Here is a 12,147-nt window from a genome sequence, read left to right on the forward strand (position 1 = left end):
ACTAAATTTTTTAATACTTTTCTTTGTTAGTAAATTTTTTCCTCTTGTTGATTTTTTAATTTCATGTTTTTGTAGTTTCCTATTTGGTTTAGCTTAATTTAACGAAATTAAGGGGATGACGTGGAGTAGTTGTGGTTTGAGAATTGGGACTTTAGAGGTCTCTTATTACTCACCACTCTACTTTAATAATATAGATTGGGTGATAGTAATAATTGTATTTTCTTTTGTGCATGATAACTAGTTTGAGATCTTAATTACACACACAAAAATAAATAGAAATAGTGTTATGTATTCATCTTGGTTTAGGTTTACACAAAAATAAAAAGAAATATTTCTATTCATCTTGGTTTAGGTTTACATCATTAATTTCCGTCTAATCTATCTATATAATACTTTTGTCATTTGAAAATTACTACTAGTACGAGTATGACATTATGATATTATGGTTCTCTTTTCTCTCTAACATTCTTTTTATAGTCTTGGTAATCGATATTTCCTTTTTGTTGTGTTGTAAATGTTGCAACAGCGCGTCTCCTGTGAGACCAATCACACCATCAACTTGATGGTGTGACGAGCGCGAAACCAATAGCGTACCTCCCCTAAACTATAAAAAAAAAGTAACAGATCTAAACTATAAAAGTAACATACCTAAACTAAAAAAGTACCTCCTCTAAAATTATATATAAAAAAAAGGAACATGTCTAAACTATAGAAGTAACGTACCTAAACTAAAAATGTACCTTCCCTAAAATTATTCCGTATAAAAAAAAGTAACATGTCTAAACTATAGAAGTAACATACCTAAACTAAAAAAGTACCTCATCTAAAATTATTAAAAAAAAAAGTAACATGTCTAAACTATAGAAGTAGCATACCTAAACTAAAAAAAATACCTCCTCTAAAATTATATAAAAAAAAGTAACATGTCTAAACTAAACTAAGAAGGTATCTCCCTAAAACTACTCCGTATAAAAAACAGTACCATGTATAAACTATAGAAGTAACATACCTAAACTAAAAAAAGTACCTCTAAAATTATAAATAAAAAAAGTAACATGTCTAAACTATAGAAGTAACATACCTAAATTCGCAAGTGTAAATTGGTCTCACCACCAGTTGATGGTGATGATAGTCTCATATAAGAATTTGGGATGTTGCAAGTGATTGAATAAGGAGATGAAATATTATCTTTCATATAACCTAGTTTGAACTCCGTACGTGTTTTAGTATACTTCTCATAACACGTCTGAAACACGTACTTAACTATTAGGCCAATTAATAGGCCATTAGTCAAGAATTACCCTATTATATATACTTCATTTTTTTTACATAAGAATTACCCTATATACTTGTTAGTTATATAGCTATGATTTTTTCCTTTCAAAATAAAATAAAATATAGCTATGAATTTATTACCCTATATACTTGTTAGTAATATAGCTTTGTTTATTAATGCAAAATTAATCCTATGTCAAAAATATATATATAGCTATGAATTTGTTGTATTTAATTTGCCTCTCAAACTTTAGATTACTACTAATGGATTTGTTTCATGGATTCATCTTCACTAGTGAGCTTTATGGAGTACTTTGCATTGAGGGTTTATACACACTTTATCGTTACATATTAGCTGTTTTTTTTTTTGTTTTTTTTATAATAAATTAATTCATCGATAACAAATTAGCTTGTCTTTATTTTCTCCGTACTAATTTATGTTCTACTGTTTAATTATTCACTGTCAATAACTAAACCCTAGCACACTATGAACCAAATAAGATCGGAATTGATCTACTAAGTAATTAAGTTGTATTGATTATTAGTGATCCTAGGTAACAATTCACATATTAAAATGAAGATCTTTAACAAGTGCAAAAAGTCAAAGTGTTGCAAATAAAAAAAAATAAAAACGGAGAAAGTACTAGTTTTCAGGTTTAGAGTATGAATTATATACTTGTCAATTAGATAACTTCATATTTTTATTTTTACTGGTTAACAACTTTGAACATGATGTGCCATATATTGGCAATGGTGATTAACCAACTTATGAAGTCATACCTGAATTATTTTTTGATATATTGGCCCTATTCGTTCACTTTAATTCTACTTTTAAAAAAAAAAAAAAAATTCAGATAATATCAGATAAGATAAGTTCATTGAAAATAAAAATACTTTCACTTATTAAAATAATAAGTATAATAAGTTCTTAATAAGTTCATATAAGTTAATCTAAAGCAGTCGTAGAAGCGAAGCCTCTCGCCCCGCCGACGAATGAAAATCAGATTAATATAACGCACCCTTATACTATGATTGTACAGTGTAATATTTAGAATTTTGAAGAAAATTCCTTTAATTTGACAACCACAAATGTTAAAGGCATATTTGAACCTAACCAGAAATCAATTCCAAAGTCCAGAAACATTCTTTATTTGAACACTCATGTTTTTAACATCAAGGGTAGGACTGTAGGATATTAATGCAAAATAAATAAACAAATAACTAATACAGTCTTAAGGTATTAAATAAACAAATAATTAATACCGCTAATGTCGGACATTTATGACCCTGTTTGGATGTTTTCTGGTACGAAATAATAACATGTTTCACTCGAGGGTATCTTCCGGTAACTAAAATTGATATCCATGGAGCGAACCGATAAGTTCAAAATCGGATATTGAATACCCATTATGATATCCGGTTGAAAAATTTAGAGTGTATAACAAAATTACTATCATAAGCTGTCTCATTTTACCAATTTTATAACACGATTTCGACTGCATTAATAATTAAAATTATAAAGTGACTAGTATCGAACAATTTAGGATTTTAAACTTTTGGAAAAAAGATGTTTATCAGATTATTAATAAGTATCGTTCCTTTTTAAAGTGATATTTACAACTGTATCCGTTATCCTTGTGTAGTGGCGGATCTTGAACCATTTTACGAGGGGGCAGTTAAAAAATTAATCAATATAATATATAATTTATACAATTATATTAAAATTTTGAGGGAGGTGGAAGTGCGGAACTAGTGTCTAACTTGGCAAATTATTAGTCTAGATTCGCATTACTTTGTTTTTTTTATTGGGCCTTTTGGACTTTACATCAGCCCAATAACATAGCCCGGTTGTTTGAGACTAAATTTCTGTTAGCTTGGTCCATATTTAGAAGCAAGAATTCTAATATATATATATATAAAAAATAAGTGGGGGTGAGGGAGTATCATTTGTGTACTTCCTCCGTCCCGGAATACTTGACCTGTTTTTCTTATCGGGTCGTTCCTTAATACTTGACCTGTTTCTAAAAATGGAAATATTCTAACAATATTATATTATATCTCACTCCACCCCTATTAACCCACCTACCCCTTACTCCATACAAAAAATAATTAAAAATGCAACCCTTACTCTCCCCCAACCCCACCCCTTTACACATTTCCCACTAATTGCATTAAAATAATACCCCACTATCAACTACTATCTATTAAATTAAATAAGTCAATTCAAGTCCTTTAAACTCTGTGCCGGTCAAACCGGGTCGAGTATTTCGGGACGGAGGGAGTATTTTATTGCAAACAATTGAACGCCCACCAAAAATGACCTTGATTTCCCCCACTAACTCGACAACAATCTTGGGGAACAAGTATCAACAAATCAATTTCATCCTATTTAATACGTACACTAATTAGAACTCATCACAAGTTCACAAGACAACACAACATAACATTAAGCCATCAACAACAACACATCTGCTCTACCCGATCCATCCGTCATCCGATTCAAATGACATCAACCAACGATCTCTATGAACTCCTAAACAAAATCCCTAACCTTACAGAAACCCTACACATAATCCCTAACCCCGACGGCAGTGGCGGACCTTGAACGGTTTTACGAGGGGGGCCGGTAGAAAAAATTAAGCAATATACTATGTAATTATACAATTATATACAAATTTTAGGGGGGCCGTAACTAAAAATACACTACAAAATTTTCCGGCGTGGGGGGCCGGCCCACCCCAGCCACACCCAAGATCCGCCCCTGCCCGACGGGACCGTCACTCGTCATTTCGAGGTCGACCCTACCGTCCCCCCTTCCACCACCGACTCCTCCGCTCTGTCTCTTTTCAGAGACGTCGTGATTAACTCTGAAAAGTCAACCTCGGTCCGAGTCTTCCTCCCCCGAGACGACTCTCTGGAGAAAAAAAAGGAGAAACGTCGCATTCTAGTGTACGTTCACGGTGGAGGTTTTATCGTGGCAAGTGCCACAAACCCAAATTATCATGACTTCTGCTCTTACGCGGCGAGCCAGCTCGCCGCGTTGGTGGTGTCGGTCGAGTACCGGCTCGCCCCCGAGAGTCGTCTTCCCGTCGCATACGACGACGTTTTAGAGGCTTTAACGTGGATCAAAGAGGGTAAAGATGAGTGGATAGAGGAGTATGGTGATTTCTCAAGTTGTGTTATGATGGGGGATAGTGCAGGGGGTAATATAGTCTACCATGCAGGATTAATGGTAGCGGGTCGGGTCGATGATTTTAAGCCGTTGATTTTTAAAGGTTTGGTTTTGATCCAACCGTATTTTGGTGGGTTGGACCGAACCAAGTCTGAGCTACGGTTAGTCAATGATCATATTTTCTCACTTGTTTCTAATGATTTGTGTTGGGAACTTTCGTTACCGATTGGGGCGAACCGGAGTCACGAGTATTGTGACCCGCTTAAAGGGGGTGGTTCGGGTTTGTTGAACCGTGTTCGGGAATCGGGATGGCGTGTTTGGGTCGTGAGTTGTGATGGTGACCCGCTGTATGATCGGAGCGTAAAGTTGGTGAAGTTGATGGGGGAAAAGAGGACTGAATGTGAAGTCTATGTTTTGTAAAGGTGGGGAGCATGGAATGTTTGTGGGTAATCCCTCCAAGTATAAGGCAAATGAATTGTTAGATTTTGTGAAAGACTTTTTCGTGTAAGATATTTACGGCCCGTTTGACATATGGTAATTATCGGTGGTATTGTAATATAATGAATTAAATTTAATTGTCAGTATTCATGTAATTAACCAACATAAGTTGGTGGACCTGGTGAATAAATTACATTGTGACTTATATGTCATATGATCGAGCCCGGCCTATCAGTTACAGATTGTTTGGGATCCTGCTTGACCTAACCGATATGAAGGTTATGCCACATGTCTATTGTGATATAGTTTCCATCAACCAAACATTTCCTTTTCTTTTATTTTTCCTTTTTCTGACAGATTATTTTCTCGTATTTAAGGTAGATTGATCAAGATTAAAGGTGCAATCTCTTCACCTTAAAGGAAGATAAGTTGTAATTTGTAAGTGTTCAGTAAATAAGTTACGTACAATCAAGTACTATTTAATATCAAATTTAATCAATTCCGTAAAAATTCAGATGAGTTCAGGTTTAATCTGCTAAACAGAAAGCATCCTAGTAGATAAATTTAGATCCAAACTCGTAATTGTCTAAAATTGCATTATTTTGGGTCTACGCTACCCTATTTGCGCCCAATATTATTATATTGGTTCTTTGAGTAAGTTTGTCAGCCTGGTCCATCTTCTTAAGCAATTTTTTGTTTATTTTGAGGGAAATTCATAAGCAATTTCTACTTTTCAACCAATTCCTTTTTGTTGTCAAACAAAAAAATAACCAATTCCCCGCTTGTTTACTTCTTAAAATATTTACCCAATCCCACTTGCTTTATTATTTTATTTCATTCAATTCTTCTTCTTAATACCCGTGCCAAAATAAGTGTATCTCTTAAATAAATACGGAGAGAGTAGTTATCATCTCCCTTCTTATTCAACGTAACCCGCTTGGCAACAAAATTATCTTAATTTTAGTTAAATTTTAAACAGCCCACGACTTTTTTTTTTGTTGCAAATGAGCCACAAGGTCGGGGATGAGAATCGATACCAGGAATCCAGGATCATCTAGAACTGTGATGAAAGCTCTAACCAACTGAGCTATCCATCACTCTCACGACTCATAATTTATAGTTTCTGTACACATGCATATCAATTATCAAATCCATCAAATAGGATTTCTTGCTCCTTAATCAAAGTCTCGCGTTCGAACCCTAAGTATGAAAAAACTATAGCTGTGAGATATACTGCCCATCGAAATACCATGCAAACCGCATAAAATTAGTACGTCCATTCGACAAAAACTATGGAAATTCGTAGAATCAAAAACATTATTATCAACTCCAATCCACCATCACTTTTAATAAAAAATTGAACGCCCACCAAAGATGACCTTGGTTTTTGCACACTAACTAGACAACAATCTTGGGGAACAAGTATCAAACATGTATCAATTTCATGCTATTAATACACTAATATAAACACTCCATCAACACAAAATAAGATCTAAGTTATCATCACTCACATCGTAAACCCGATCCATCAATCACCCGTTTACTTAGCTAAGTCCAACACTTCAAGCTCACAAATTAAAAATGGCATCAACCAATAACAACCTCTATGAACTCCTAAACAAAATCCCAAACCTTACTGAAACCCTCCACATAATCCCTAACCCCGACGGCACCGTCACTCGTCCTTTCGAGTTATACCCTACCGTCCCTCCTTCCACCGCCACCGCTGCCGCCGCCGCCTCCTCCCCTTCCCTTTCTAAAGACGTCGTGATTAACTCTGAAAAGTCAACCTCAGTTCGAATCTTCCTCCCTCGATACGACTCCCTAGAGAAAAAAAAGGAGAAACGTCGCATTCTAGTGTACGTTCACGGTGGAGGTTTTGTCGTGGCAAGTGCCGCACACCCAAATTTTCACGATTTCTGCTCTTACGCGGCGAGCCAGCTCGCCGCGTTGGTAGTCTCGGTCGAGTACCGCCTCGCCCCCGAGAGCCGTCTACCCGCCGCGTACGACGACGTTGTGGAGGCTTTAAAATGGATCAAGGATGGTAAAGATGAGTGGATAGAGGAGTATGGTGATTTATCTAGTTGTGTTATGATGGGGGATAGTGCAGGGGGTAATATAGTCTACCATGCAGGACTAATGGTAGCGGGTCGGGTGGATGATTTTAAACCGTTGATTTTTAAGGGTTTGGTTTTGATCCAACCGTTTTTTAGCGGTTTGGACCGAACAAAATCCGAGTTGAAGTTAGCTAATGACCATGTTTTGACACTTGTGGTTTGTGATTTGTGTTGGGAAATCTCGTTACCCGTTGGGGCGAACCGGAGTCACGAGTATTGCGATCCTCTTAATGGGGGTGGTTCGGGTTTGTTGGATTGTGTTCGGGAATTGGGATGGCGGGTTTGGGTCGTGAGCTGTGATGGTGACCCGTTGTATGATCGGAGCGTGAAGTTGGTGGAGTTGATGGAGAAAAGAGGACTGAATGTGAAGTCTATGTTTTGTAAAGGTGGTGAACATGGAATGTTTGTGGGTAATCCCTCTAAGTATAAGGCAAATGAATTGTTGGATTTTGTGAAAGATGTCTTCGTCTAAGCCACTTACGCCTCGTTTTATCGATAAGGTCTTGATATAGTGGTTAATATTGATTGAGGGTCTGTGTATAACTGATCTCGTAGTTTCGTTTGATATATTTGTAGCAATAAATGATCATAATGATAATGATTATTACTTCAATTTTTAATTAGTAACAATTTTGTAACAAAATCACATGACTAGGGATGGAATTCAGCTGATTAAACAGACTTAATTAATTACTCACTAAATATTTAATCATTTTGTTGAGTGCCAATTAAGAAAGCAATTAAAGATGAAAGCACATACAACAAACCACTATGTGATCAAGTTCATTTCTTTACCTCCTCACATAGAATGATCAGGACACCCACAACCACCACTACCGCCGCCGTCATAACCACCGTGCTACTATTCCTTGTCATCCTCCTCATCACCATCCAACAACTTCTTCAATCCCAAAAAATGTCAACTTCACCAAACCCAACTCCAATAAACCCCTACAAACGCCTCCACATCATCCCCAACTCCTACGGCACACTCACGCGCCTCCCTGAATTCTTCCCCACCGTCCCACCCTCCACCACAAACTCCACCGCTCTTTCTCTCTCCAAAGACGTCGTCATCAACACCGAAAAGAACACCTGGGTTCGAATCTTCCTCCCTCGAAACGTTTCAGATCTCGAAACTTCCTCCTCAAAGAAGCTCCCAATACTTCTATTCATTCATGGAGGCGGGTTTATTCTCTGCAGCGCCGCCTCCCCTGTTTTTCACGAGTTTTGTACAAATATGGCGAGTCGACTCAGCGCGTTGGTTATCTCGGTCGAGTACAGACTCGCCCCTGAGCATCGCCTTCCTGCTCCATACGACGACGTTTTAGAGGCGTTGACTTGGGTCAAAGAAAGGAAAGACGAGTGGATAACAAAGCATGGAGATTTATCGAGGTGTGTTCTGATGGGGGAGAGTGCAGGGGGTAATATAGTCTACCATGCTGGATTAAAGGCAGCAAATCAGATCAACGATTTTAAACCGTTGATTATCAAAGCCATGATCTTGATCCAACCGTATTTTGGTGGTGTTGACCGCACTGAATCCGAAATCCGTTTGGGAAATGATGTAGCCTTGCCTTTGGTGGTGAATGATTTAATGTGGGACCTAGCTTTGCCCGTCGGGTCGAACCGGACTCACGAGTATTGTGACCCGTTTGTAGGTGACGGGTTGAAGTTATGGGACCGGGTTCGGGATTTGGGTTGGGAGATTGGGGTCGCGGGTTGCGACGGTGACCCGCTTTTTGACCGGAATGTGGAGTTGGTTAAGGTGTTGGAGCGAAGAGGTTTGAGTGTAAGGGCTATGTTCGACAAAGGTGGTAGTCATGGAATGTTTGTATCTGATATTTCTAAGACGATTGAATTGTTTGAGTTTGTTAACAAGTTTTTCATTTTTAAGGATTAATAAATTTGTCTTTGGTTAATAATGTTACTTAGTTTCTTATTGCGTAATTTTTTTGTTAATTTTTATCCATTTTTCTCTACAAATGAAAACGTAAAAGTGAATGAAGTAATTTGAGACATAGAGAGCATATATATAGGACGGTGATTTCTTTCTTCATTGCGTATGTGGATCAGATTGACCCGATCCGATTGAACAATTAACGTATAGGGATGTCAATACGCTCATTAGCGTCTAGTGAACAAGTTTGGGTACAACTCGTTCACTTTCATTACCAAATATTTGAGTACGAACAAAATTTCAAGCTCGTTTAATAAACGGGACTAGCTCGAATCTAGTGGTGATCAAATTCGAGTCGGATCGTATTTTAACTTAAAAAATCATGTCCAGACCCTTAAATTTGGTACGGGCTGAAATAGGCTTTTATTTCGGGCTTGAATTTTGGTCTAAAACTGTATATTTTAGGCTACCCAGACCTGCACTTTCATGCGGGGTCGGATGAGACCAGCGGACTGTGCTATAGTTGATCATGCTTGTTTATAAGGTCGTTTGGGTTGGGCTATACAGCAAATGCCAAATGGGCTTCCTCTTATTACAAATGTAGGAAATGGATAACCACATGTCAGAAGCCTGTAAGACTTGTGAGTTGTGACGAAAGTCATGCAACATTGTTTTTAAAAGTTTGGTGGTTTAGTTACTTCCAAGTTCCAATGATCCGAATTCCAATTTATTATTTTCATATTATACCTAGGGCAGTAGCCGATTCGAGTTTTACCTTGTTCGAGCTAAGTTTTATAATGATTTTCACTGTTCGAGCTTGTCTCGAGCTTAACCGAGCTTTTGAAATATATTGTTCGAGCTTTGTTCGCTAAATATTAGGATGTTTCGAGCTCAGATCGAGCTCGCTCGTTTAGTTCGAGCTTGATTCCGAGTTCGAGCTCGAGCTAGATGTGCTTTATTCGAGCTTACTAAACGAGCTTTGAGAAATCTTTAAATTATATAATCAAGGAGAAACTTCACAAAATATAAGTATGGCTAGAATATTCTATGGAATATTATATTAGATGATAGATTCACTTTCGTTTTTTACATTAATTGACATTTAAGGGGTCATATTTTTTTTTTAAAAGAAAACTTATATTTTAATCCATTTAAATTATTTTTTCGAGGTTGAGCGAGTTATAAATGGGCTTATAAACGAGCTTATAAACAAGTAACTAATGACTTAATGAGATATAGACGAGTGCTCGTGAACATTAACGAGCCGAACACGATGTTCGAGCTTATCTCGTTTACTTATCGATCCTAATTTTTTTATTCAAACTCGTTCATTAATTATTGACCGAGCTTTGAGCGAGCTTGTTTGCGAGTTGTTAGCGAACGTATCGGCTCATTTACGACCCTTGTGATACCCAACGAGTCCTTATCGAGTTACTTCAGCTATTTTGAGGGCCTTAATAAGTCGGCAACTTTTGTGTAAAACCGCCTTACCGGAAAGACCACTGCTTAACTAATTGGTTCAATTTCTTAACTAATTGGTTACATTACTTAATTAATTGATTCAATTGCTTAACTAATTAATTCCTTTGCTTAACTAATTAGTTCAAGTGCTTAACTAATTGGTTCCATTGCTTAACTTATATGATACCAAAGGAGTTTTTTGTGTAAGACCGTCTTATAGAAAAGTTTGTATTAATAAGTTGCTTCTGCTTAATTAATTAATTAATTTTAGTTATGAGATCTCTTTTGGGCTTACAAGTTGAAGTGGTCCAAGTCTATGCTTCTCTTCGTCAAACTACCCACGAATTTTTTTAGGGATTTTAAGTTTTTAACATTTTTACGGAACAAAATCAATAATGAGTCAGTAAAATCAATTGCAATCAACAAAATTGGATCTAATCGGTAAATTAGTTGAATAATATTCCTTTAATTACGCTTATTTGCATATCTTTGATTCATTATGATATGAAAATACACGTTTTATGGGATTTTTGTTTCATTTTTTTACCATTTTAGCTACATATCATATCAATTAAGGAAGAGAACAATTGCCCTAAATAATTAACTTCCATTAATTTCAAATTCAACCTATAAAATCACTTTAAATATAAGATTAATTAGAGTACAACATAGAGTAGAAATTAAGAATTGTCGAACAGGGAATGTTCTACACTAGAATGGGTATAGAAAAATATAGTGGTACCATACTATTTCTCTGTGTTTGGTGTGTATTAATCATTATATTAACCATCGATATCTACTTCAGATTTAAACGGAGGTCGTCGATTTTTTACAATAATGTACGCAACCAAGTAATTTCTTCCACGGTCACATTGCCTCCTATTATTGCCACGATTTCGGTTATCCTCCCACCCCAACCTCAATTGGAACGAGTGATTGAGATCGGGTCTGATTCAGATGAAGTTGCGACAACATCATCGGTAGATGAAGAGAAGGTACGTGAAATCACTCAAAGTTGCTCGGATTGTGCAATTTGTTTAGATAATTTTGACGAACAATTGAATTATGATGGTGGTGTAACAACATTAAGAGTACTAAGACGTTGTGGGCATAGGTTTCATACTTATTGTATCAACCAATGGTTCTTAAATGGGCATCATACTTGCCCTATTTGTCGTGTATCTATAACTTATGATGTTTTAGCTTAATAGTTATGTAGTATGATTGAGTGTCTGTTTATTATAGATTACAAATTCGAATATCTCGTTCTCAATTTGTAACTTATATTGTTTCTGTGACTCATTCAAAAAAAAAAAAAAAAAACAGCTGATTAAGGCCCGTTCGATATCATTGTCAGTTTCCAGTCTTTGATTTTTTTGTTATATAAGTCATATGATTTAGATTGAATACTAAAAAAATAGTCATACCTATTGTAATCATGTTAATTTTGAAAACTGACAACAAAAACTGAAAATTACTTTTCGTGATTTTTATATTTTGATTTTTAATTTTGTAAAAAACAGAAAACTTGTTGTTGTCTTCCTTTCTAAAATCAAAGTTCTCATTCAACAACTTTTTGTAATTTCATACTTTTTTGATAGTATAATTAATAGATTATTGGTTATTTGCTTTTTAAGGGTTACGGTGTGATTGGGGGTTTCTTGTTCTTTTCTTTTCTTAGATGAAAAAATAAAATAAAAAATCACATCATTTTTTAGTAGTGTTAGTTGTTTTCATTAATATGAAACGCATAGATATTATTAATAGAAAAATTACACAACGAT

At 35.9% G+C, this 12,147-nt stretch overlaps 3 protein-coding genes and 1 pseudogene across 3 annotated transcripts; all 4 read left to right on the plus strand.

Moving 5' to 3' along the window:
* The first annotated feature begins 3,976 nt into the window (after window positions 1–3,976).
* Window positions 3,977–5,329, plus strand: LOC110782238 (carboxylesterase 1-like; annotated as a pseudogene).
* Window positions 5,330–6,286: 957 nt separating this feature from the next.
* Window positions 6,287–7,615, plus strand: LOC110782435 (carboxylesterase 1-like). The gene has a single exon (XM_021986586.2). The coding sequence runs from the start codon at window positions 6,467–6,469 to the stop codon at window positions 7,472–7,474; it is 1,008 nt and encodes a 335-aa protein (XP_021842278.2). The 5' UTR covers window positions 6,287–6,466; the 3' UTR covers window positions 7,475–7,615.
* A 117-nt stretch (window positions 7,616–7,732) lies between these two features.
* On the plus strand, window positions 7,733–8,952 carry LOC110782434 (carboxylesterase 1). The gene has a single exon (XM_021986585.2). It carries the CDS (start codon window positions 7,811–7,813, stop codon window positions 8,903–8,905), a length of 1,095 nt encoding a protein of 364 aa, XP_021842277.1. The 5' UTR covers window positions 7,733–7,810; the 3' UTR covers window positions 8,906–8,952.
* A 2,127-nt stretch (window positions 8,953–11,079) lies between these two features.
* LOC130470698 (RING-H2 finger protein ATL13-like) lies at window positions 11,080–11,571 on the plus strand. The gene has a single exon (XM_056841224.1). The coding sequence runs from the start codon at window positions 11,080–11,082 to the stop codon at window positions 11,569–11,571; it is 492 nt and encodes a 163-aa protein (XP_056697202.1).
* The last annotated feature ends 576 nt before the right edge of the window (window positions 11,572–12,147 follow it).

The sequence above is a fragment of the Spinacia oleracea genome, chromosome 3 (assembly GCF_020520425.1).
Source record: "Spinacia oleracea cultivar Varoflay chromosome 3, BTI_SOV_V1, whole genome shotgun sequence".
Lineage (NCBI taxonomy): Eukaryota > Viridiplantae > Streptophyta > Magnoliopsida > Caryophyllales > Amaranthaceae > Spinacia > Spinacia oleracea.

Coding starts and splice junctions, on each gene's coding strand:
- LOC110782435 (XM_021986586.2), top strand. CDS start 6,467: ATGGCATCAACCAATAACAACCTCTATGAACTCCTAAACAAAATCCCA.
- LOC110782434 (XM_021986585.2), top strand. CDS start 7,811: ATGATCAGGACACCCACAACCACCACTACCGCCGCCGTCATAACCACC.
- LOC130470698 (XM_056841224.1), top strand. CDS start 11,080: ATGGGTATAGAAAAATATAGTGGTACCATACTATTTCTCTGTGTTTGG.